General features: G+C 41.1%; 1 protein-coding gene across 5 annotated transcripts in view; it reads left to right on the plus strand.

The window, feature by feature from the left end:
* The window catches only part of ATRN (attractin), a 163,663-nt gene that overhangs the window by 86,919 nt on the left and 49,653 nt on the right, over window positions 1-27,091 (plus strand). For all 5 annotated transcript variants that reach the window (XM_040447564.1, XM_040447569.1, XM_040447565.1 and 2 more), the window contains exons 17-24: window positions 1,113-1,298; window positions 1,794-2,027; window positions 9,619-9,756; window positions 12,738-12,831; window positions 14,941-14,993; window positions 17,885-17,979; window positions 20,607-20,685; window positions 22,757-22,914. In XM_040447564.1, the coding sequence (XP_040303498.1) occupies window positions 1,113-1,298; window positions 1,794-2,027; window positions 9,619-9,756; window positions 12,738-12,831; window positions 14,941-14,993; window positions 17,885-17,979; window positions 20,607-20,685; window positions 22,757-22,914 (1,037 nt within the window). The remainder of the gene's footprint in view (window positions 1-1,112; window positions 1,299-1,793; window positions 2,028-9,618; window positions 9,757-12,737; window positions 12,832-14,940; window positions 14,994-17,884; window positions 17,980-20,606; window positions 20,686-22,756; window positions 22,915-27,091) is intronic.

Consider the following 27,091-nt stretch of genomic DNA (forward strand, 5'->3'; position numbering starts at 1 on the left):
GAGTGTCACCCAGAATTTAAACGCAGAAGGAAATAGTCTTTGGCTCTGCGTAGTATGAGCCATAATCATAAACAAAAATCACTAATTCTATTCAAAAGAGCCTAATATTCTCATTTACAGTGAGATTGATTGGTGTGTTGACCACAAAGTGTTGAGAATTTGCTTCGACAGGCAGATGTCTTGGTGCTGGCAAAGAAATGCTGTGGAAGAGAGAACAAGAATGCAAAGAAAAGATCAGAAGAGCAAGCAGGTCACTGCAGGGACACTAGACAGAAAAATGAGGAGAGCGGTTACGTGACAGCAGAAGCAAACCTGAACCACGCTAGAGCTGTGAGAGAGTACCGAGGAGCACCCCCTGAGTAGCTTCTCAGGTTCAGATCTGTCCTCTGGGCTGCATTCAGGCTCCCCATGGGCTTGGGGTCTCTCCTCTGGGCTACAGTCAAGCTTCCCAAAGGCAGGCCTGGGGGCAGCCTCTGCAGCACGCACAAGCGTCGTATTCCTGCAGAGGGACGCAGGGACGCACACAGCAGATGGAATTTTGTGGGAGCTTTTTGGGAGGCTGGACTCCATTCACATAGTGTCTCATTTTAGCAAGGTACTGTAAGTTGTCTGAAGAGTACACAGGTGTAGAAGAGAACTCATAGCCCTGGAGGAATCCCCTTAAAATACGGTTGCTAAACTTCCTGTAGGGGAGCTTCTCAGCCTTTTTGGGTCGTGAATGCTTTGGTGCACTTAATGAATGCTGTGCTCCTTCTACCCCCCAAATACACAAAGATACAAGTTTTCATGTTGAGGTGGGTTTCAATATCCTGGGTCCCATATTTTGTAGGGAGCTTTAGAACCACTGCTCTTATAGAAAGATTAGCTTGTTCCCTCATGTCTGTCCTTAAGGCTCTTTGAAAAGAAAGTTTTTTACCCCCCAATCGTATGAGTATACTTGACTAACCAGTACATGGTGACTCTGTGTTTTCTGTTTCCCCCTACATTTAATGTTAGCCCACTGCATTGATGTCGTGACAACGCTAATGGGTCACAACCCACCCTGACAGGCCTTTTTGATATCAGCCAACGTGGTGGGAGCTCTAAGTGTCTCTCTTGGGTTTGCTTCCCAGCGAACCACAGTGCCAAGCAGTGCCGGACGCCGTGTGCCTTGCGGACGGCGTGTGGAGAGTGCACCAGTGGCAGCTCAGAGTGTATGTGGTGCAGCAACATGAAGCAGTGCGTGGACTCCAACGCCTACGTGGCCTCCTTCCCTTTTGGCCAGTGTATGGAGTGGTACACCATGAGCAGCTGCCCCCGTAAGTGAAAAGGGTGCCGCTCCTGCTGTGGGGCCGCGCTGTAGGCCCCTGAGCATTTTAGGGACAAGGCTGAGACTGCCAGAGGAGAACCTTCATGCAGAACCAAGCCCTGTGGGATAGACCACAGAGCACAGAAGCAGCTTGCCCAGCTTCAGTATCCTACTGCTTCATCCGTGCAACGTCTCCACACCTTACTCCCCTGATTGATGAAATAAATGGTCTCTGATAGATGACCACTAAGGTCCCTTTCTCCCTCAACATCCTGGGATTGGGGGGGGGGGAGTCCCTATTCTGTGTTGGGCAAGATATTGGGCTCTTTAAATTTATTGTCATTTAAACAGTCACTTTAGAATAGGAGTCTTAACTGACAGAAGTTGAATAGTTTGTTTTAAAAAAAAAAAGGTAATTGTTTTTAAAAAGGGTAATTTAAATACAATGAATTCAAAGCAACCTAGTGAATTGTGCTAGTGAATTGTAACTTGTGCCCTCTTACAGCTGAAAATTGTTCAGGCTACTGTACCTGTAGCCATTGCTTGGAGCAGCCAGGCTGCGGCTGGTGTACTGACCCCAGCAATACTGGCAAAGGGAAATGCATAGAAGGCTCCTATAAAGGACCAGTGAAGATGCCTTCTCAGGCCCCTGTGGGAAATTCCTACCCGCAGCCCCTTCTCAATTCCAGCATGTGCCTGGAGGACAGCAGATACAACTGGTCTTTCATTCATTGTCCAGGTAATTTGTCTTGAGTGCCCAAAATCGAGTGTTTCGCTGCCTATTTATAAAGAATAAAACTTTGAAAGCTATGTTATTTATATGAATTTCCTTTAGGAAAAAAATAACATCAGTTTAGGAGAAATAGTTTTGCATGAAAAATATTTTTTTTTTAAACTAATTTTGTTTTGGGATTTTTTTTAAGTTTATTTTAATTTATTTTGAGAGAGTGAACAAGTGAGCATAGGCTGGGGAGAGTCAGAGAGAAAGGAAGAGAGAATCCCAAGCAGGTTCCACACCACCAGCGCAGAGCCTGACGAGGGACTCAATCCCACGGTCGTGAGATCATGACTCTCAGAGATGAAATCAAGAGTCAGACACAACTGACCGAGCCACCCAGGTGCCCCTGAAAAATATTTTCAGTGTCAATGAAAACACAGAAGTTCAAGTGAGGTGTTTTGCTTTCACTACAGAAGTAATGAAGTATGTTCATTATAAACAAATACTGCATGGCACAAAAACAGACACATAGACCAATGGAATAGAATAGAAACCCCAGAACTAGACCCACAAACGTATGGCCAACTCATCTTTGACAAAGCAGGAAAGAACATCCAATGGAAAAAAGACAGTCTCTTTAACAAATGGTGCTGGGAGAACTGGACAGCAACATGCAGAAGGTTGAAACTAGACCACTTTCTCACACCATTCACAAAAATAAACTCAAAATGGATAAAGGACCTGAATGTGAGACAGGAAACCATCAAAACCCTAGAGGAGAAAGCAGGAAAAGACCTCTCTGACCTCAGCCATAGCAATTTCTTACTTGACACATCCCCAAAGGCAAGGGAATTAAAAGCAAAAATGAACTACTGGGACCTTATGAAGATAAAAAGCTTCTGCACAGCAAAGGAAACAACCAACAAAACTAAAAGGCAACCAACAGAATGGGAAAAGATATTTGCAAATGACATATCGGACAAAGGGCTAGTATCCAAAATCTATAAAGAGCTCACCAAACTCCACACCCGAAAAGCAAATAACCCAGTGAAGAAATGGGCAGAAAACATGAATAGACACTTCTCTAAAGAAGACATCCGGATGGCCAACAGGCACATGAAAAGATGTTCAGCGTCGCTCCTTATCAGGGAAATACAAATCAAAACCACACTCAGATATCACCTCACGCCAGTCAGAGTGGCCAAAATGAACAAATCAGGAGACTCTAGATGCTGGAGAGGATGTGGAGAAACGGGAACCCTCTTGCACTGTTGGTGGGAATGCAAATTGGTGCAGCCGCTCTGGAAAGCAGTGTGGAGGTTCCTCAGAAAATTAAAAATAGACCTACCCTATGACCCAGCAATAGCACTGCTAGGAATTTATCCAAGGGACACAGGAGTACTGATGCATAGGGGCACTTGTACCCCAATGTTCATAGCAGCACTCTCAACAATAGCCAAATTATGGAAAGAGCCTAAATGTCCATCAACTGATGAATGGATAAAGAAATTGTGGTTTATATACACTATGGAATACTACGTGGCAATGAGAAAAAATGAAATATGGCCTTTTGTAGCAACGTGGATGGAACTGGAGAGTGTGATGCTAAGTGAAATAAGCCATACAGAGAAAGACAGATACCATATGGTTACACTCTTATGTGGATCCTGAGAAACTTAACAGGAACCCATGGGGGAGGGGAAGGAAAAAAAAAAAAAAGAGGTTAGAGTGGGAGAGAGCCAAAGCATAAGAGACTGTTGAGAACTGAGAGCAAACTGAGGGTTGATGGGGGGTGGGAGGGAGGAGAGGGTGGGTGATGGGTATTGAGGAGGGCACCTTTTGGGATGAGCACTGGGTGTTGTATGGAAACCAATTTGACAATAAATTTCATATATAAATAAAAAAAAATAAATACTGCAGATGTAGATAAAATAAAAACTGGAATTCCTCTTCTCAGGTCCAGTTCTTCATAGAGGTAAAAACTTTTAATGGTTTAATATAGATACCTTCAGCCATACCAATTTCTGTTTTAGAGATAGAAAATACTGGGGTGCAGGGGTGGCTCAGTCAGTTGAGCTTGTGACTCAAGCTCAGGTCATGATCTCATAGTTTCATGAGTTCAAGCCCCTCATCAGGTTCTGCACTGCCAGCACAGAGCCTACTTGAATTCTCTCCCTCTCTCCCTCTCTCTCTCTGTTCCTCCCCCACTCACACTATCTCTCTCTCAAAATAAATACGTAAACTTAAAAAATAGAAAATACTATGCTGTATAGGATTAATATGATATCCGTTGTTCTAGTTTGCTTTTTACTGAAAAACACATTGTGGCAATTGTTAGAGGAAAAATGAAAAATAAATTTCCTGCCAACCCAGAAATTCCTTTTCACAAATGTAGGAAAAAAAAAGAAAATAGTCTTATTTTGAATAAGCATTAAACCAGACTGGTACGCCAGTGGTACACCTTGGAGGCAATCCACTAATGAGATTGCAAAAACCACGAGAAATCTCACCTTTTTTAAATGTTTACTTATTCTCGAGAGAGAGAGACAGAGTGTGAGTGGGGGAGGGTCAGAGAGAGAGGGAGACACAGAATCTGAAACAGGCTCCAGGCTCTGAGCTGTCAGCACAGAGCCTGATGCGGGGCTTGAACTCACAAACCGTGAGGTCATGACCTGAGCCGAAGTCGGACGCTTAACCGACTGAGCCACCCGGGTGCCCTGAGAAAGCTCACCTTTTTAAATAGGGATACTTATATGTTTATAGCAAGCAGCTGGTTACAGTTTGGCACTAATGCACCCAGACTAAATTCCCAAAGTGACAGGGAGGTAGGGTGCTGGCTTCCTTGATGTTTACATTTCAAAGTGATGGCTCCCAGGCCCTTAAGAAAAAATTCCTCTGATTGTTGTGCTGATAAGAGGTTTATTTAGGTTTTTGAAAAGGTTTACATACATATACATGTTAAAGGAGAAGAGAAAGGATTTGTAAAAACAGGTTTCCTTGAAGTGCTCTAAGAAAAGGGAGAAGGGGGAGGGAAGGGTCCCAAGAAGAGGAAAAATTAAGCCTGCCTGCCTGCTCTCCCTCCCCCTCTCCCTCTGTTCCCTTCCTCCCCCTTCCTTCCAGTGGTTGGTCAAGAAGGAATAGACCATGAGTTGGGAAGGGTGTCCTGAGAAATCAACCCTGAGAAATTGGCCTTTGATTCAGACTGTCAGTAAATACTCAAGAATGTTCTGATGTGGGCCTCCAGAGCAGCTGGGAGAGGTTAGGTGCAAAGACCCCAGGAGGTTAGTGGGTAAGAACTTCTCCAAGAGTCTGACACACGGTGCCACTGACAACAGGGCAATGAGGACTTCTGTAAGGGAAAGACCACCCTAAGTAACAGTAAAAGGCAAGAAATAGGCTGGGGGAAAATATCTGCTGTATAGAGATTATCATCCAGAGTATGTAAACCTCTGTCCTCCAGGAAGAAAAAAATGTGTAAGCTCAACAGAAAAAGTGGGCAAAGGATATAAAGAACTCATTCTCAGACAAGGAAAAGAGCAGGAAAATGTAAAATAAGAAACCAGTTTTTTGGTTTTTTTTTTTTGTCTACCAAACAAATTTCCTGTGTTCCTTTTTTCCTCTCTAAGAGGTCAAAGGATCTATAATTCTGTTTCTTATCTACTAGTTTAATTCATGAAATATTTAAATCTATGCATTTTTGTTAATATCAGGAATATATGAGGTGAAATGGCAACCCACAGAATGGGAGAAAATATTTGCAAATCATATACAGTATCTGGTAAGAGTCTAAAGTCCAGAATACATAAAGAACTCTTAAAACTCAACAGTAAAAAAAAAAAAAAAACCCAATTATGAAATGGGCAAAAGATTGAAATAGACGTTTCTCCAAAGAAGATACACAAATGGCCAATAAGCACATGAAAAAATGCTCAACAACATTCAAGAAATTGGAACCCTCACACATTGCTGGAAGGAATGTAAAATGGTGCGGCCACTTTGGAAAACCGTTTGGCAGTTCCTCAAAAAGTTAAACATAGAGTTGTCATATGGCCCAATATATACCCAAGAGAATTAAAAACATATGTCTACCCAAAAACTTGCAGTGAATGCTCATAGCAGCATTATTCATAATAGACAAAAGTGGAAACAACCCAGTGTCTGTCAGCTGGCAAATGGATAAACAAAATGTGATACATCCATATGATGGAATACTATTAGGCAACAAAAAGGAGCAGAGTACTATATTCTGTGACATGGATGAGCCTCAAAAGCATGCTCTGTAAAACCAGTCAGATTCAAGACTGTTTATTATTATGATACCATTTATATGAGATGGCCAAAAAAGAGCAAATATACGGAGAAAAAAAATAGCTTAACTGTTGACTAGGGCTGGGAGTGGGAATGAGGAATAATGGGCACGGGGTTTTCCAAAGTAGTGGCACCATTTTCCATTCTCACTAGAAGTCTGAAAAGGTTGAGATTTCTCCCCATGCTCATCAATGCCTGTGTCCGTTTTTTGATTGCAGATATTCTAGTATGTGAGAAACAGTATCTCACTGGTTTTGATTTGCATTTCTCTCATGACTGATGAAGTTGAGCATCTTACAGGCCATTTGCATCTTCTTTGGAGAAATGTCTATTCAAATTCTTTGCCCATTTTTAAATTGCATTATTTGTCTTTTCTTATGGACATGTAAAATTCTTTGTGAATTCTAGATACAAGTTCCTACTGGCTATATGATTTGCAAATATTTTCTTCCATTCTGTGGGTTTCTTTTTACTTTTTTGGTGGACTCTTTTGAAATATACAAGTTTTAAATTTTGTGAGTTCAGTGTATCAGTGTTTTCTTTTATCCCATGTGCTTTTGGTACTGTAAGAAATCAGTGCCTAACTAACCCAAGATCACAGAGATTTACTCCTGTTTTCTTTTTTTTCATGTTTGTTTATTTGAGAGAGAGAAAGTGAGTGATGCACTGGGGGGGGGGAGGGGCAGAGAGAGAGGGAGAGAGAGAATCTGAAGCAGAGAATTGATTCTCAAGAATCAGCCTGATGCGCGGCTCAGTCCCATCAACTGCGAGATCATGACCTGAATCGAAATCAAGAGTCAGACTCAACCAACTCAGCCACTCAGGTGCTCCTCCTATGTTTTCTTTCTTTTTTTTTTTTTTTAATAAAATTTTTAAATGTTTATTTTCCCAAGAAACAGAGACAGAGCGTGAGCGGGGGAGGGGGTGAGAGAGAGAGAGGGAAACACAGAGTCCGAAGCAGGCTCCAGGCTCTGAGCTGTTGGCACAAAGCCCGATGTGGGGCTCGAACTCATGAACAGTGAGATCATGACCTGAGCCGAAGTTGGACACGACTAAGCCACCCAGGCACCCCCTATGTCTTCTTTTTTAAAGTTGCATAGATTTTTCTCTTCTGTTTAGGTCCACAATCCATTTTGGGTTTATTTTTGTATGTTGTGTGAGGTTGAACAGACACAGAGCTGGTCACGAGATACTTCCTGCTGTTTGCCACTCTCCCGAAGCCTGCTCTGTCTCCCAGCCTCAGTTGGATTTTTCAAGTGTCAGTTGGTCAACTGCATCTAGTCACTTTCCCTGTCCCCGCCTTCTACATTAGGAGACAGAATGTCTCAACTCCCCTTTTTCTATTAGATACCTGACACTCTGTTTTATAATTTCTAGAAATTGTTCAGTATTTCAGAAGTATCTCTCAATACACTTCTGATAGCACTTTTTCTTCTTATCCCATACTCTGATTGATTTATGCTTGTTTTTACATTTTTTTCTGTACTTTCAGTGGGATTTTGAAGGGGGAGAGAGAGAGAGAGAGAGAGAGAGAGAGAGAGAGAGAGGGAAACATTTGTTCAGTCTTTTTATCTTGAACTAGAACACAGATTTTTATTGGTAAATGGTTTTAGGTATTACATTTTGTGTGTGTGTTGTACTTTGCCCTTTTGACATCTATACAGTTGTTCACCTTAACAGGAACAACATGTATATCCCACACCAAGTATTCTTGGTGCATTCCTAACTGATAGAGTCATTCTTTTTTTTTTTTTAATTTTTTTTTCAACATTTATTTATTTTTGGGACAGAGAGAGACAGAGCATGAACGGGGGAGGGGCAGAGAGAGAGGGAGACACAGAATCGGAAGCAGGCTCCAGGCTCTGAGCCATCAGCCCAGAGCCTGACGCGGGGCTCGAACTCACGGACCGCGAGATCGTGACCTGGCTGAAGTCGGACGCTTAACCGACTGCGCCACCCAGGCGCCCCTGATAGAGTCATTCTTAAGTTTTTCAGCTGCAGTCTGTATAGGACAAGTCAAATACCTGCAGGGATTAGAAAAGAGGTGGGTAAACAGAACTGATACAAGACTGGAAGGTTGCCGAGACGGTGAAAACCTGTATCACGTTGGTCAACCAAGAGAGATCTGCAAAGACTGCTAAAAAGTAAACCTTAGATGTTTTCACCACAAAAAAGCAATAGTAATTATGTGATATGAGGCAAGGCTAACATTACGGTAGTAATCATTTAGTGATATATAAGTGTGTCAAATCAATGCATTGTACTCCTTACACAGTAGTATCTCAGTAGAGCTGGAGGGGAAAGACAGACTTGCAGAATGAGATCTTCCATCTGTAGTGGTACAGGTTATGCACTCTGTGGATGGCCCCACTGGAATCTGCAGTGAACAGCAGTCCTGAGAGGCCCAGGTTTTATATACCTTTCTAGTTGTAAAGTCCTATATGCATCAAGAATCTTACTAACTCCACTTGTGGAAATGTTTTTATATATAAAGTGGTTATTTTTCTAAAAGAAAAATTGAAAGCAAACTAAATATCAGGATGTAAGGGAAAGGTTAAATAACTTGTGATTCATAGAAATCATTCTGCCATTTAAAGTTTGGTAGGGGTGCCTGGGGGCACAGTCGGTTAAGTGTCCAACTTAGGCTCAGGTCATGATCTCACAGTTCATGGGTTTGAGCCCTGCATCAGGCTCTGTGCTGACAGCTCAGAGCCTGGAACCTGCTTCGGATTCTGTGTCTCCCTCTCTCTCTGCCCCTCCCCTGCTTGCAAGCTCTCTCTCTGTCTCTCTCACACAAATAAATAAATAAGCATTAAGAAATTTTTTATGGTTTATGATAGATGAAACAACGTGGTAAAGTAACCGTGCTATAAATTTTAAAAAAATCAAAATTGAGTGTTAATATGAGCACAAACTGTGTTAAACTGTATAGAAAAAATACTGAAACTAAAATTCCAAATGTGCACAGTGATCTCTGGGTTGTGCAGTTGAATATGATTTTCCTCCCTTCCTTATGTTCTTCAAACTTACTCTCGTGAACATACATTATTTTACAAACAAGAGCAAATTATTTTTTTAATGGCTGTAGACTTTCACCTTGCTGTGGTGTATTTCTGATTTCCTGGACTAGCCGTATATGGATGTTTTGATCTCATTTCTCAAACTAGTTTTTAGTGGGCCGGTTTTAATGATTTTGCATTTAGAGGTAATAAGGTAATAAAAGACAGTTGCAAGTAAATCTCGTGGAACTGACTCCACCCTATTCTACCATGGGACAGGCCCCTTCAGATTCTTTTTCTTTCAGCTTGCCAGTGCAATGGGCACAGCAAATGCATTAATCAGAGCATCTGTGAGAAGTGTGAGAACCTGACCACAGGCAAGCACTGCGAGACCTGCATATCTGGCTTCTACGGGGATCCCACAAATGGAGGAAGATGTCAGCGTGAGTCACGTCCCTCCGGGTTACTGACTGCAAAGCAGGCAGAACACAGTGCTTCTGTTTGACTTGAATAGGAGGGAAAAAGCCATTTGGTTTTGGATACTTACTGCATTTCTTTGTCATACTTGTCAGGAGCTCAGCTGAACGTGGGAGGGAGTGAGCAAGGCTGCCAAGTGTCTGAGTAGCTGGTTAAAGCAACGAGCCAAAAATGGAAGAGTTAAGCCTTTAATCATTCACTGTGAGGGTAAAGCAAAAGGCTTAAACCTGAACCCGGGAAAGCTCTGAGTCCCCTTGCTCCGTTTCCACCCCCCTGGAGTGAATGCTAGATGCCCGTCAGGTGGATCAGCACAGAGGTGGGGAGAGCCCCTAACAGCAGGCTCCAGCGAAAGCCTGTAAGGGACCCTGAGCATGGGAGGGGAGTGGGAAAGTGCCAGGGACCTTACTGAACTCGGGGGCAGTGTCTTCAGGGCTACCCCCTTCTTCCCCCTCAGGAGGCTCAGCAGAGGCAAGAAGGTCTGCCCCAGACGTCAGATAAAGAGATGAGGGAATGCAGGTGCCTGAGCTAGAAATGCAGACATGTGAGAGCGTGGCCTACTGGGGGTGGGACAGGGGGGAGGCTGAGACCCTGCCGGCAGCTCCCTTCAGAGACTGCCACCCAGGCCAGTGCAGGAGGCCAGCGAGGTAAACCTGGGTCATGGGCTGTGGTCAGGTCCCAAAAACCACACACAGGGTTTTAACCAGATGCAGGACTCCTCAGCACTTCTAGTATATTTTAAGGATTTAAAATGATGAACTGCTTTTTGGCTTGTTCTTGTTTCCATTGGAAAGACCCTTCAGGTTCTGAGCAGGAAAGTAAATAAGAAAGGAAAATCTTTGCTCACTTCCCAAATCCCATCTCCAAACCCCTTAGCACGGCCCTTGAGAATCTGATCCCAGAGCAACCAGGAGAGAGGTGGCATTTTAGCCGTACATCCCTTCACCTCTCAGGGGTCAGTCTCCTCATCTGTAAAATGGGGAGAATAGAGTGGGGTTGAGGTGAAAGTGATCAGAGCAGGGCGTTCAGTAGATGTGGGCAGTTATTAGTACCCTCCTACTGCCCTTTCCCACCACTCTTAAGTAAAAAATTCTTGCTCAGATTAAAAGGTATTTAGTAAACATATGTTTCCTTCTCATTATGACTGGGCTTCATCTGTTCAATAGCAGTCAGAGTACCTGGCATTACTGGGGAGTGTACACAAGAAGCTGTGCCTGAGGTCCCCTCGGGCACCGGACCTTGGGCACCTTTATCATCTTCAAGACCATGCATTCTGACTAAAAGCTCACTGTGGCTTGTGGCCATGAGGGGAACCACATCCAGGACATGGGACTGACTGCTGGGCCTGCTTGTGCCTCCAGGTGCCATCATCCCCATTTCTGCAGCTGCCATTTAGAAAAATGACATCCTCTGAGGCATTTGTGGGGCTTGAGTTCACTTGTCCAGAATTTAGAGCTAGATTTCTTTTTCAGAGCTGCAATCTATAACAGCATGATTTTTAAAAAAAAATTTTATTTTTCAACGTTTATTTATTTTTGGGACAGAGAGAGACAGAGCATGAACGGGGGAGGGGCAGAGAGAGAGGGAGACACAGAATCGGAAACAGGCTCCAGGCTCTGAGCCATCAGCCCAGAGCCCGACACGGGGCTCAAACTCACGGACCGCGAGATCGTGACCTGGCTGAAGTCGGACGCCTAACCGACTGCGCCACCCAGGCACCTCTATAACAGCATGATTTTTAAAATACTATGAGTGGCACCAAGTTTTTAATGTTTTCCTCTTAGAATTGTGTAGTCCTGAGTGAAGGACAGTGGCCATGATCTACTGAATGCTTACCGTGTCTCATTCATGTATTATCTCCCATCATCCTTGCATCTAGCCTGTGAGGTGGATACTGTTCTCATCCCCATTGCATAGACAAGGAAAGTGAGGCCTAGAGAAGGTAAATAGCATGCCCAGAGGAGCTCCTCCTTACAGAGGAGCTAAGTGTGGAAGAATGAACTCGTGCCCAGGCAGCCTGACGTCAGGCCCGAGCTTCTTGCTAACACACCCCACTCCTCTCTGTACCCAGCAGAGCCAAGAGCAGAACACTCGTGCTTCTGACTCCAGCATCCAACCTCTTAACCGCTGCCCTATTCAGTTTCGTGAGTTTCTTTGGGCGATTTTTTTCTTCACAGGATTTATTTTAAGTACACCTGTCCTCAGCCCTAATGCCTTTAATTTATTTACAGAAAAACAAGGTGTAAAGTGAAAAGGTATTGAGCGAAAGACTTGTTTCATCCCATGTATAAAATGTGTCCTGGCTCACACTTATGCGTTAGATGAAGAAAGTGATTTGTTGATGGCTGGAAGAAGAGGTGACAGGAGTTGTCTTCTGCAGAGGCTAAAGTGGAAGCCAGGGTAGTGAGCCTTGCGGGGCCCCTGACCTGCCATTGCAATTTCACCCCAGTTCTGAGCCCTGTTAGGATTTGAAACGTAGCCTTTGTGGAGCAGGCACCTCAGCTGAGGCTGAGCGGCCAGACCAATCCTCCCCTCAGGGGCTGTCATTGCTCAGAGCATCTCCGTGGGGGCAGGGACTGTGTCTGTGTCCCCACACCCAGCGCCATACTGGAGATGCTTCACAAATATTTACTGAATGAATGAGTCATAGTAGTGAAAATCCATCTATCAGAAAGATCAAAATAGATCAAAATGGTTGCTTCAGATGGCAGTGGGAACCAGCATTCTCTTTCCTCCTGTCCTTGGATTTTGGTTCTTTTAATGTTACCTTTGCATTACTTGAGATAAATCATTAGCTGAAAAACTTGAATCTTATCCTTTAAATGCTTTCATTTTCATCTGTCTTTCCTATCAAATCCAATCCAGATAAAATTACATGTTTTAGGAAAAGTCTGTGATAGTAGTCATCTCTTAAGCCAGTTGTGACCTCCATTCCTTTTCCTTCCCCCAGCGTGCAAGTGCAATGGGCATGCGTCGCTCTGTAACACCAACACGGGCAAGTGCTTCTGTACCACCAAGGGCGTCAAGGGGGACGAGTGCCAGCTGTGAGTACCACACCCTCGGGCCCCTGCCACAGGCCACACCTGGAGTCAGTGACTGACAGCCAGGCAGGCTGGGTCTGTGCCTTGTTGTCATGGGCTCTGGGGGATCCCCGGGTTGATGGATTTGGAAGTTTGCCCTTTCTACTTCAGACAGGTCTAATTTGGTCAGCCTCCATACTGAAGAGGTCGTAGGTTCAGCAGCAGTTCCTTAATGGTTCTTTAGTTCACATTTTATGTTTGAGTGACACTGACATTTCCTGGGTTCCTGACTTAGATTCATCTTTTCACCTCAGTCGCTACTCAGTTTTTGTCACATCCAGGGATTACACCCTTTCCCAAGAAATTTGGAAGAACTGGTATTCCAGGACAGTGTTTTATTTAGCATTTTGGTTGTCTGATAGTAGAGATGATCCTCAGGGCTTTAACCCATCCCTCCTTATTCTAGCATTTTCCTTGGTGAAGTATGTCAGACGTCTTCCAAGGAAGAGTCTGGGGTTCCCATCCATGAGGATGCAGATAGCGTCAGACAGACATGGAGCTTTAGCCCTGGCTGAGCCTCCACTGAGCACGGTGCTCTTGAGACAAATCACTTAACCAAGCCGAGCCTCAGTTTTCCTGTTCATCAATAGTGGGACAAGCAATAATTGTTTTTAGTGTTCTGGTGAGTTGAAACAAGAGATTGTTCCCCAACAAGTATATACCTGTCTTCCTCCCCAGAAAACCTCATAAAACACGTGTTCCAGGTTGACTCGTTCTCAAGAAGAGACTTAAGTGAGAGAAATGCATAGTAGTATCACAGCATTGAGCTGATACAAACAAATACATCATTGGTGAACTTTTTTTCCCTCAAAGAACAGTAGTAATAATGTCACCAGTGACTCAGACCTTGCTGGTGATGTTCAAGGAAAGAATTGCTCTGTCTGCATTTTATAGTTCACACTGCTGTACATATTTACTGGTTTCATGATGCCTTAAAGCTAGTATGTGAAGAAATGTTTAATCAAAGATTAAGTTTAGCCTTGTGATCTAGGCTCCTTTAAACAGAAAAATATAATAGAACAAAATTAATGACTCCTTTTCTCAGGTGTACAATAATGAAATGAGGTATAGGTCCAGTAAAAGACTTTCTCTTCAAGAGATTTTATTTGTTTTTTATGTTTATTTATTTTTGAGAGAGAGAGTGTGTGAGTAGGGGAGACATAGAGAGAGAGAGGGAGACACAGAATGCAAAGCAGGTTCCAGGCTTTGAGCTGTCAGCACAGAGCCCGACACGGGGCTCAAACTCACGAACCATGACTTAACCCGAAGTCGGACACTTAACTGACTGAGCCACCCAGGCACCCCTGTTAAAGAGATTTTAGATACAAGCAAGAGCTAAGAATCACCTGGGATCAAAGGACACAATATCCCGTATTATTTATCTGAGAAGAGTGCTTGACCCAAGCTTTCCTCCCTTTCTTATAGCTCTTAGCTACTGGGCCTGCCAAGTATGAATGACCTTGTGAAGTGGGAGATTGGGTTTTGCTGATGTTCATAAATGATATTTGTGTATTTCAGTGAAGGAGTAATGATTTCTTTTTTATTAGACTTTATTTTTTTTCTTCAGACTGGTGAACCACGTTCAAGGGTTTAACAAACAAACAAATAAATAAATAAATGTGATTCTCAGTTGTTTAGCCTTTCCCTGCTTATTTTTACAGAACAGGATCAGTTTTATTCAGGGAGAAGAGGAAGGAAGTGAGAAATGAATATTTGAAAAATATTTTAACTTCAGTCTTAGAGGAATATTTAGTCCACACAAAAGTAAAAATGTGTTTTTTATGTGTTTTCAAAAAACCAAGGATCTAGGTTTATTATATTTGGATTTGTCTCCTGCACTTTGGCAAATGTTTATTCGTTGGCGGTGGTGTGAACTGCTGGGCCATCACTACTGAACCTGAACACAGACTCTCATCAAGCTCCCTGATCTGAGTAACAGTGAAGAATGTAACTGTACAGACTCAGACTTGTTTTCAGTTTAGTTTTATATAAAAGGATCTGCTTGATTTTAAAATGAATGTAGATTTTGTTTTACCTAGCAATAGAAAATAATCTTCATTTTTATCCTCCTAGATGTGAAGTAGAAAATCGATACCAGGGAAACCCTCTCAAAGGAACATGCTATTGTAAGTGTTTTCACAATTCATATTTGTCTAAAGGCCAAATAGATCAATAAAACTTCATACTTTAACATGGGTTGAGAATGGTAAGTGCTATAAGAATATCATGGAGGTGTGTCCTAATTTGATGTGTTTCCATTCTATCACATTTACTACATTTATGTTAATTACCTCTTTAGGAACTGATAAATAAAATATTTAACGATTAACTTACAGGGAAAGGTAAATCTGGCAAAGGGGCCAGGTTCTTATGGGTAAATGTATTTTCTTTCTATAGGAAAATCCACATAGTAGGCAAAGTTACAGAACCAGAGAAACGGAGTAACGTTTTCGCATATCCACTCTAATTTTGTACTTGTTTTCCTGGATTGAATAGCATCCACTCAAAATTCATGTCCACCTGGAACCTATAAATGTGACACACACACATATATATACACATATATACATTGTATGTGTATGTGTGTATATAATATATGTAAATATATACACATATATCTCTTTTAGAAGAAATGAGAAAAACTTCATAACTTTGTGTAGGGGAAAGAATTCTTAGATATGATTCTAAAAGCACAACTCATAAAAGAAATACAATTTTTAAAAATTTTAAAAATTTTTATTTATTTTTGAAAGAGAGAGAGCAAGAGTGGGGGAGAGGCAGAGAGAGAAGGAGGCACAGAATCCCAAGCAGGCTCCAAGCTCTGAGCTGTCAGCACAGAGCCCAAGGTGGGGCTCAAACTCACAAACCGTGAGATCATGACCTGAGCTGAAGTCAGGTGCTCAACCGACTGAGCCACCCAGGCACCCAGAAAGAAAAAATTATTTATTGGGACTTTATCAAAAGTTAAAACTTGTATTTAAAAGAATACCATTAAGAAGTAAAAAGCCACAGAGAAGAAAAAATGTTTGCAAATTATGTATTTGATAAGGAGCTTGTATCTAGAATATATTAAAAAAAAAAAAAAACAACAGCACTTTTACAACTAAATGAGGAGACAATTCAAGTTGAAAACAAGGAATGATTTGAATAGACATTTCACCAAAGAAGACAGTTGGCCAACATGAACAAAAGACTTAGTAACATCACACATTTGGGGTATGTGTATTAAAACCACAGTGAGGCACAACCCTAGAATGACTAGAATCAAAAGTCAGTCCTGTGACTTAATAGATGACTGGATTTTCACCTCTGCTCTACATTCAGTCTGTTGAATACACCTCTTTGGTTAAGGTACATTAAGAAAAACCTGGCCTCACCAGATAGAGTTGGAAAGGAGTAGAGTATTTTAATAACCTTTTCAGTTAATTATGGATACTATCCTTTGATATCATACCAAAACTAGACAACTGGTTATTTCTTAAAGACCAGTTAAATGTGGAACTCGAAACCATATCAGTGAATTTTTTGTAATCTGGTACATTACACCGTATCTATCTTGGAAAACAAAGCCAGTACCCAATGCCAAGTTTTAGCAATGCTATGGGAAACTGGAACCTTCATGCATGCATTCTTTATGGGATATAAAATGGTGTAGGCACTCTGGCAAACCATTTGGCAGTTTCTTAAACAGTAAAAAATAAACTTAACAACAAGTCTCCGTTTCCCTCTTCTTCTGGCTCCTGGCAGTCACCATTCTGTTTTCTGTTTCTATAATGTTGACTGCTCTAGGCACCTCATATAAGTGGAATCATGCAGTATTTGTCTTCTGTGGTTGGCTTATTTCGTTTGGCATAGTGTCTTCAAGATTGTTCCAGGTTGTAGTATATGTCAGAATTTCCTTCCTTTTTAATATTCCACTTTATGTATACTGTTGATGGACCTTTGGGTTGCTTCCCATCTTTTGGCTATTGTGAATTATAGCCATGATCTGTTTGGCTGCTATGAACATGGTGTACAAATATCACTTCAAGATCCTACTTTCAACTCTTTGGGTATGTACTCAGAAGTAGAATTGCTGGATCATTTGGTAATTCTATTTTTAATTTTTCGAGAAACTACCATACTGTTTTCCACGTTAGCTGCACCATTTCACATTCCCACAAGGTTTCCAGTTTTTCCACATTCTCACCAACCCTTGTTCTTTTCTTTTTTCTTTCTTTTTTTTTTTTTTTTTTTTTGTAGTAGCCATCTTACTGTGCATGCGGTGGTATCTCATTGTGGTTTTGATTTGTATTTTCCTAGTGATTAATGATGTTGAACTTCTTTTCATGTGCTTACTGGCCATTTTGTATATCTTCTTGGGAGAAGTATCCATTCAAGTCCTCTGTTCATTTTTAAATCAGGTTGTTGAGTTGTACAATAGACTTTTTAGAATTAAATTCTACCATCTTGGGCAGCTAGCTCTTTCTGCCCATGGGTCCTGTCCCCATGTTTTAATAAAACCACCTTTTTTGGACTAGGAAAAAAAAAAATCATACCATCTTTGGCCATTAGTTTCTCTCTAAAGGCATGTTCTTTTGCTACATCACTTTAGTGTTCGAATGCTTTCTTGCTTTCTAGAATAAGATGTCAAGGCACATATTCCTTGCTCAAGACCTGGGGTCAGCCTATTTTTCCATGGAGTCTCGATTCCTTTTATATCATTAATTTATAGCTGTGTATCTTTAAGCAAAACCTAGCATGTAATAGATGTACAATTAATATTTGTAGGTGAGTGAGGTTGGAGCCTAAAGTCTCAGCCAGGATCATGATACAAGGAGAGTTTGATAGGTTATTCCAAATAAAACAATACTGCCCACAGACTTTATTTCCTTTGAAAAGCTTCCTAGTTCCCAGTTATAAGTGAGCTAAAAGTGTTTCCTGGCTGTTGAATATTTATAAGAAAATCAGTCTGTATCTCTAAAGACTTGTTCTGTTTTGTTTTAATTTTTGAATATACATTTATCTCTTTCTATAGATACTCTTCTTATTGACTATCAGTTCACCTTTAGCCTGTCCCAAGAAGATGACCGCTATTACACAGCCATCAATTTTGTGGCGACACCTGATGAAGTAAGATTTTAAAAGTTTTCTTGCTTTGTTTTGAATTCATGTGACTCTTTTTCTTGATCCTTATGGATAGAAGCACGGCATTAGCATGGTCTCCAAAGTGGAGTACGCAGGACTGTTTAGAGGTGCAGGAAAGAAATGTTAGGATCTACATTTTATCTCCTCTCCATCTCAAAGACAAGAGTGATGTTGTTAAGATTTATCAGGATCTGATACACAGGCTGACACTGACTCCACACATACTTGGTTTGCCCATCAACCCATTGCATCCCCATACAGGAAAGGAGAGCAGACTGCAAGGGGAGCTCCCCGATAGAGGGGCGCATGGCAAGGCCCAGATTTATTTCTTAAAATGGACCAGACGCTTAACAAGTACCCTCGAAGAGACTGCAGATTGAAATGAATGCCAGTGATACGAGGACGATGGCAGAGGTGACGCTTCTGTGCCTAGAATAAGTTGTTAGCTTCAGTAGGAGGTAAAACTGGTGAAGGTGCAATTGAGTCCAACAAGAAGTTGGCCAGAAATCATTGAAATTATTAAGACTGTTGTTTGAAATGTGGGTTTATATCTTCTTTCATTAACGATGAACCACAGCCTGCCGTAAGGTACTACCTAGGGGTAGAGGGAGCCAACATAGCACGACATTTAAAAGTGAAGCATTTAGAACATGAAGGCACACCTATATGATTTTTTCAATGAAATATAAAGTCATTCAATGGCCAGTCCAGTACGTAATGAAATTTCAGTAAACTTGATGATAAATTATTTAGGGACCTCCTTTAAACTTTCTTATTTCTCATCAACATACACAAAGCCATTTACTGTCACAAAATTCCTGTCACAATAAACATAACAAATAATACACAGAGGATAATATGACAGTAGGCCCATTTATATTCCTTTGTTAACAGACATTGTTAACATTACTAAATTTAAAAAAATAAATTAGTAGTAGAATAAAATCCAGAGTGTGGGATGTTTATTATATAATGAAATGAAAGTAAGATTTATTTTTTATATTCCATTTTAATGGTAAATTTAAAGAAAAATGAACTAGAGAAAATCTATTCCAATGAGTGAATTTCTTTTTAAGTAAAAAACAATAAGTAACCTTAATGAAAATATTCTGTGGACACACTGTATGTCGTATCATTTGAATGGCTCTGGTGACTGGAATTTAAAAAAAAAAAAAAGGTTTTAAGATAAGGTTATACCAAAGTACCACACATATAAAATTTGTTTAATACCTTATTCCTCAGCAAGTGGTTGAAGGATGTCTTTCAGGATGTGATTGATGTTGTTGATTTTATTTTAAATAAACAAGCCTCCTCGTAATGCTTCTTGATGAGGTGAGGAGCTACGAAAATCTTTTAACCTCTCTGGAGTTCCTTGTTTATCTTATGACAGAATATTTAATAGAATTATCCAATGTGTATGTTCTGTCTTTTATAAAAGCACTAGGATTTCAAGTTTATTGATCCTTTCCAAAAGAAGTAATTATTAGTAGTGTGCTTCCAATAAACATAAACACTTGAGCTGTCCCCTGCAAGAGGACAGTGAGGTTATGTCAGTAAATGAGAAGGTAAATAACTGCTTTGCGAGAGAAACTTCTGGGTTGGAGATCACATTTTGAAAATGACTGTTTGGAAACGTTTCCACTGTTGAGATTTTGTGCTGTAAAGACCATTACAAATCTTACCGATCTGACTTGTTTTTTGATCTTTCAAGATACAGAATTTCAGCAGGATTGGATCCGTTTACAAAATTTAAAAATACGACATCTGATTCACTTGCAAAAATAATTCTTTGACCACAAGAAAGAGATTTATTCGTCAAATTTCAGTGAAAACTTAAAATTAGCATCAGTTTACCCATTGTAGCCAACAGTGCGCTTCTTCCCATTGGCTCAGCACATTTCTCAGAGATGTCTTTTTCAGTCATTAAAATCAAGGATCAAAAATAACCTAGTTCTTCAAATAGTTGTCTTTAAGTGGTAAAAGGATTTCAAAGCTAATGAGGAATATTCAGTCATATTTCTCTTGATTTTTTTTAGTGAGAGAAAAATGTTTTTTCACATCCCAAATGGACACAAAGTATTTTTTTAAGTTAGTTTATTTCAGTTTTATATGCTTTTTTAAAAAACCATTTCCATTTTGGAGAACTTCACAATATATGTAATCTATCAGCTCAGAAGTATGTAGGTTTAATTTATAAATACACATAAACTGGGGACTTGGTTAAGTGTTTACGTATTGGTGTGAGCTCTCCCGACATTTGGAGCCCAACTACCTAGATGATCCTTATGAGGCTGCTTCCCCTAACATAGGCCATATGATTTAAGACATTGTGCTCTGGTGAGGGGTTTTTTAAAAGATACTTTTTCATAGAGTTAGGCATATGAGAAAGCATTAAATTATATATACTTTTAAGGGAGAGAAATGAAATTTATTTGGGAAAACTGGTTAGAAATGTTAACTCATATTTTATAAGTGTGAGTTTCTTTTAAGACATCGTAAAATACCTGTTTTGTAATTAAGAAAATTGAGAGTAATAAAATTTGATTACTGTTTTCTTTCAAAATCTGGAAACCGTTATAATTAATTTTCTAACTGTTCGCACCTCTCATCAGCAAAACAGGGATTTGGACATGTTCATCAATGCCTCCAAAAACTTCAACCTCAACATCACCTGGGCCGCCAGCTTCTCAGGTAAAGACATACCTAGAGAAGACCTTTGAAGTGGAAGTAGCAGATTGAGAAAAGTGATGTAGTTGTTGAGAAAGGGGGCGCTGGGGACAGACAGATGGGTTTGAAACCCACTTTTGCCACTTACTACCTGGGAGACCTTGAACCAAGTGTCCAAACCCCTCTCTAGACCTTAGGGTTGTCGTAAAGAGAAGATAACGATACTTACCTCCTAGAACTGCTGTGTAGATGAACTTAGGTTATACGTGCCAGCGCCTACCACGGTCTCAGACTCAGTACATGCTCACCACCCCTGCCCTGCTACCAGCTTTAATAGCATTGCTGTAGCCACTGCTCCGGCACTCCCGTCACCTCCCCATCCATGCTTCAGAAGGACAATATGGAAATGACTCAGAGTTTCAAGAAATGGAAATATTTTAAATAGAATGAGATCTTAGTAAGTAAGGGGAAATATACTTTGGTAATTAAATCAGGCTCTCAGAGCATAGTGTTTGCTAGCCTGTTTACCTTGCTACGATTCACTAAGGAAAATCTGAAGAAGTAACAGTTGGGCCTGATGTAGTGCTTATGAACATAGCTTGGCAGATCTGGGTTTGAACTCTGCCTGTTACTATGCTGCACTGTGCGATTAGGCAAATTCAGCTTTCTGAGCCAGTTTCTCGTGTATACAAGGGATGATTAAAACACCTAGCTGTGCAGAACATGGTGAGGATGAAATGACATAATAAACAAAGTAGTCAATGTAGTGCTTGAAACATGGTTATTTTTCACTCAATGTTAACTGCATGTCATTATCATTACTCTTACAATACTTGTTTTTGGTCACAACAACACGACCAATCAGATGGAAGCAAAATTAATTTTTTTTTTAATGTTTTTATTTATTTTTGAGACAGAGAGAGACAGAGCATGAGCAGGGGAGGGGGAGAGAGAGAGGGAGACACAGAATCGGAAGCAGGCTCCAGGCTCTGAGCTGTCAGCACAGAGCCTGACGTGGGGCTCAAACTCACGGACTGTGAGATCATGACCTGAGCTGAAGTCGGATGCTCAACCGACTGAGCCACCCAGGCACCCCTAAATGTAACCTTTGTATGTATTATGTTTATCATATCTTAAAAGATATGCTGTCTATCTTAAGACATGTTTATCATGTCTTAAAAGATTGTATAGAATTCAGAGAAGGTTTAGAAACTTGCGGTGAGGAGACACTTCCAAGAAAAAGTCAGAATTATGAGAGCCTTGGGAGAAGGGCAACATCTCTGAGCATGTGAATGCTTTTCAATGATTCTCTTAATGAGGACCCAAAAACCTGGGCTCCAGTCACAGTATTTAATGCAGACATGGGGAAAAAAAATCTGTTTTTTGAGTCTTTGTAGATACTAGAATTCCTGGCTAAGGGAGAATATGGAATATTGAAGGGCTATTTGGGAAGAGGATAAGTTTATGCCAGATTGAGGGGATTTAAATACAGTTGTAGCTGATAACAGAAGGGACGGAGTGATTCCCTAGAGCTTCTTTCTCCCTGCTGCTGTTGAGACATGAGGTCACTGCTAGTTAGGAAGGGAGAGGTGACTCTGTCCCTGATATGGGGGATCAAGAGTACTGACAAACAGGTATGAAGGGGAAACGTAAAGCAGTTGAAGTGTTAACGTGCAGGGTGAGGGCCATTGCTTGTCAGCAGGATTCCAGTGGTATCTGTATTTTCACAACTGCGTGCCATCGTTTCAGTGCTGAGGAGTTCCGAGACCCCTGCAAAAGCATTCTGGTTAAGGGCACAGCATTGTGTATCCGCCTTCCTGCTGCAAATCTCACCTCTGCTTCTTGCTGGCTGTGTGACCTGAGCCAAGTTACTAAATTTCTCTGAACCTTAGTTTCCTGATCTATAAATGAGAATAATAAGAGTTGTTGTTAGAACTAAAGGAGATTGTGCTCTTAAAGGCTATTCTGGAACATAGTGAGTGTTAAGTAAATGCTAAACTTATTAATCTGTCCTTATTAATGAGGACAGATTCTGTCCAAAAAAAAAAAAAAAAAAAAATGGGGCTCTTGTATTTCATTCTTTTCTTCCTGACAGCTGGAACCCAGGCTGGAGAAGAGATGCCTGTTGTTTCAAAAACCAACATTAAGGAGTACAAAGATAGCTTCTCTAATGAGAAATTTGATTTTCGCAACCATCCAAATATCACTTTCTTCGTCTATGTCAGTAATTTCACCTGGCCCATCAAAATTCAGGTAAGAAGTGCTTTTCGGTCTCAACCTGCAGACGTAGTGAAATCTCTTCAGTGGAGACTAAATCCACTAATTTGGAACTTGAGGTAAATGAGGTACACAGTATAGCTTTGCCTTTGTAGTCTCTGTGGCAAAGGAGCGTGAACACCTGAGCACCGTAAAGAAGGTGTGGTGGGGATGGCTTCAATCACTTGAGAAGGGAAATGATACACACTCTTGAAAGCAACTCGGCACATAACACGTTTGATAACTACAGCTGTATTCATTTCTTCGCTGAGCACTTGCCATGTAAAAGCCTATAGAGCTTCGGTTCTGGGGGAAGGTGGGTATAAATGAAACAAACACACTTCTAACCAGCGAAAGCCAGAGCGTGGGATGTGCCATACAGAAAGATGCCACAAATGCGGGCAGAGTTTAGAGGAAGATAGCAGTGGGTGGCAGCACAAGGTTGCCTGTAAGAGCACAGGCCCTGCAGTCGGGCAGGGGGATGCGTCCTGGCTTGCTCCTAGACAGATCGTGTAGCCGCTCCACACCTCAGATTTTTTGTGTATGTGACCTGAAAGCATGTCACCTGCTGCTGCCACCGGTGTTATCAACCTTGATCGTTTTCTCTGTTCTCGGGTGACCAGTAGACTCCCTCTTATCCAAGACCCGTGACCTCATTTTTGCTCTTTATTATCTGCCGCTGTCCTCAAGGGCCTTGCCTCCATACTTTTCTCTTTTACCCCCTGTGTGGAATTCAGGGCTGGGTGGACTTCCAAGCGCTGGTTCACCTTTAGCCATCGAAGCACGGTCACAGGACTGGTCTGTGGCCGTTCACCGACTCTCAGAAGGAAGTCGTCACTGATCAGTGACGATGTGTTTGAAAAGGACTTGTGGTGATTCTGTGTCCATGCCTTGGGACTGTGAGTACAGAGCAATCTTCTCCTTCCTGGAATGTGAGGATAGGTTCTGTGTTGTGGTTTTTTTTCTCACCAACCACTTTCCTTTTTCTGTCTAGTTGTCTACCAATGTGCTCATCCTCTAATCGGCTTTTCCCTTTGCTCTTAGACACTGTCTGCTTCCCTCCTCGGCCAGCCTTCTCATAGTGTTGGCTCCCTATCTGTGCTTCCTCTTATCTACTCATCCATCAGCCCACACAGCAGTGCCTCCTTCCCTCACCATATCCTGAAACTGTCCTATCTTAGCAGATGCCAGTCACTGAATTCTTCAGTCTCCTCACTGCTCTCTTGCTCACAGAGTGGTTTGAGTCACTGTCTTTCTGGCCTTCCTGGTCCTTTCTTTCCCTGATTCTCTGGCCAGTCTCTTCAGGGAATCTCCTTCCTTAAATATTGGGGTTGTCTGCGAATCAGTCACATCCCATACAGTTTCCTGGGGCAATTCCATCCCACCTGTAAGACTTACGGGATTCTCTGTATTGGTGATTCTCAGTGCTGTCTCCAGCCCAGCTTATACTTGAGCTCCAGACCAATATTCTTGGTGGCTGCCTAGACATCTCTACCTGGACAATCACAAGCTCCTGCCTTTCGCACATAGTCATTCCTATGACCTCAGCCCCAAACCCCAGGCCTCTTTTCTCAGTGAATGACACCACCATTCGTCCAATTTCCTTTTGCTTTCCTTGTTAGATGTGTATATCAAGGTTAAATTAACCATTAGTAGTTATAAATTGATTTTTTCTTCTTTCTGGAAGAGATAATATAAGATTAGAATTCTGTGAACCTTGAGTACCTGATAGATCTCTCCTGTAAAATCATTAGATTTTGGTGTTTTATTTGTGGAGATTTTTTTTAAACTGTTGATTCAGCTTCTTTAAAAGTTATAGGATATTTTGGATTTTCCCTTTCTGTTTGAGTCATTTAAAATAATTTTTTCGGGGCGCCTGGGTGGCGCAGTTGGTTAAGCGTCCGACTTCAGCCAGGTCACGATCTCGCGGTCCGTGAGTTCGAGCCCCGCGTTGGGCTCTGCTCTGTCTCTCTCTGTCCCAAAAATAATTAAACGTTGAAAAAAAAAAATTTTTTTTAAATAAAATAATTTTTTCTAGTTATTATTTATTTAATTTTTTCAGATGTATAGACATAAAGTTATTCACACTATCCTCTTATCTAATTTTTGCAGCATCTCTGCTTAAGAGTACTGAATCAGGGCGCCTGGGTGGCTCAGTTGGTTAAGCCACGACCTTCGGCTCAGGTCATGATCTCACAGTTTGTGAGTTTGAGCCCTGCGTCGGGCTCTGTGCTGACAGCTCAGAGCCTGGAGCCTACTTCAGATTCTGTGTCTCCCCCTCTCTCTACCCCTCCCCTGCTCACACTCTGTGTCTCTCTGCCTCTCAATAATAACGTTAAAAAAAATCATAATAAAATTAAATAAAAAAGAGTACTGAATCATACACTTAAAAATGCTTAAAATGGAGAGCACCTGGGGGTGCCTGGGTGGCTCAGTCGGTTGAGTGTCCGACTTCAGCTCAGGTCATGATCTCACAGCTCGTGAGTTCGAGCGCCATGTTGGGCTCTGTGCTGACAGTTCGGAGCCTGGAGCCTACTTCAGATTCTGTGTCTCCCTCTCTCTCTGCCCCTAACCCACTCATCTTCTGTCTCTGTCTCTGTCAAAAATAAATAAACATTAAAAAAATTTTTTTAAATTAAGTAAATAAATAAAATAAAATGGGGAGTACCTGGGTGGCTCAGTTGGTTAAGCGTCCAACTTTGGCTCGGGTCACGATTTCACGGTTTGTGGGTTCAAGCCCCACATCGGGCTCTGTGCTGACAGTTGGGAGCCTGGAGCCTGCTTCGGATTCTGTGTCTCCCTCTCTCTCTCTGCCCCTCCCCTGCTTGTGCTCTGTCTCTCAAAAATAAATAAATAAGCATTTAAAAAAAAAAGGTTAAACTGGTAAATTTTATCTTTTTTCTTTTTTTTTTTAATTTTTTTTTCAACGTTTATTTATTTTGGGACAGAGCATGAACGGGGGAGGGGCAGAGAGAGAGGGAGACACAGAATCGGAAACAGGCTCCAGGCTCTGAGCCATCAGCCCAGAGCCCGACGCGGGGCTCGAACTCACGGACCGTGAGATCTTGACCTGGCTGAAGTCGGACGCTTAACCGACTGCGCCACCCAGGCGCCCCGGTAAATTTTATCTTATGTAGGTTTTACCCTAATTTTAAAAAGTTTTAAATATCAAAGCAAGACTTTTTTTTTTTTTGGTAAATATAGATAAACTTAATCTAAAATTTATACAAAAAGGCAGAGAGTCTACAATAGCTGTAACAAGTGTGAAAAAGAAGAATAAAGTGGGAGGAATCACTGTATATAATGTTAAGGTTTATTGTTTAGTTACAGTAATGAAGACTTTGTGGTTGTTGGTGGAGGGATAGACAGATCAAGGAATAGAATAAAGAACCCTGAAACAGAACCACATAAATATGTCGATACGATTTTTGACAAAGAAACAAAGACAATTAATTCAGTGGAGGAAGGATAGCCTTTTCAAATAAGTACCGCTGGAACAATTGGGCAACAACAGACAAATAAATGAACTTTGATCTAAACCTCACGTCTTAAACAAAATCAGCTCATTATAGATCATACCTTTTTTTTCCTAAGTAAAGTGGACACTTATTCAGCCTCTTGTCATGTCAAAATGTTTTGTGCATATGCCACTATAATTAGCACACGTAACAGGCAAAATTGTACATCAAATTATATTTCATGTTACCTCATTATATAAAAATATAAAGTAAAAATGACCTATCATTTCCATGTAACATTACTATTAAACAGTTCAGCAGTAGATAATGAAGCATGAAATCTTAGTAAAATATGATACAGGAAGAGCATAATGTAATTCTCACTTGTCGTTATTTGTTATGAATATACAAAGGCAAATTTTTTAAATGTTATATTTACTGAGATTCTGGCAATAGCTTTATGTAACAAGACACAGCATACCAGGCCTGCCACTCAACTTGTTTATGGTAACTCTCAGCTTCAATCTGAAGCTGTTTAAAAAAAAACAAAAAAACAAAAAAATCAAAAGCCTGCTTTTTTTTTTTTTTAACATGCTAAGTATTTTGGCAAGTGTACCGTTAAACACAGTAAGGAATTTAAGATAGCAAGAATAAGAAGTTAATAAAAAGTACCTGTGTCTATTTGAAATGATTCCTCTCGAAAGCCAAAGTGTAGT

The sequence above is a fragment of the Herpailurus yagouaroundi genome, unplaced genomic scaffold (assembly GCF_014898765.1).
Source record: "Herpailurus yagouaroundi ecotype Mexico unplaced genomic scaffold, PumYag 196, whole genome shotgun sequence".
NCBI lineage: Eukaryota > Metazoa > Chordata > Mammalia > Carnivora > Felidae > Herpailurus > Herpailurus yagouaroundi.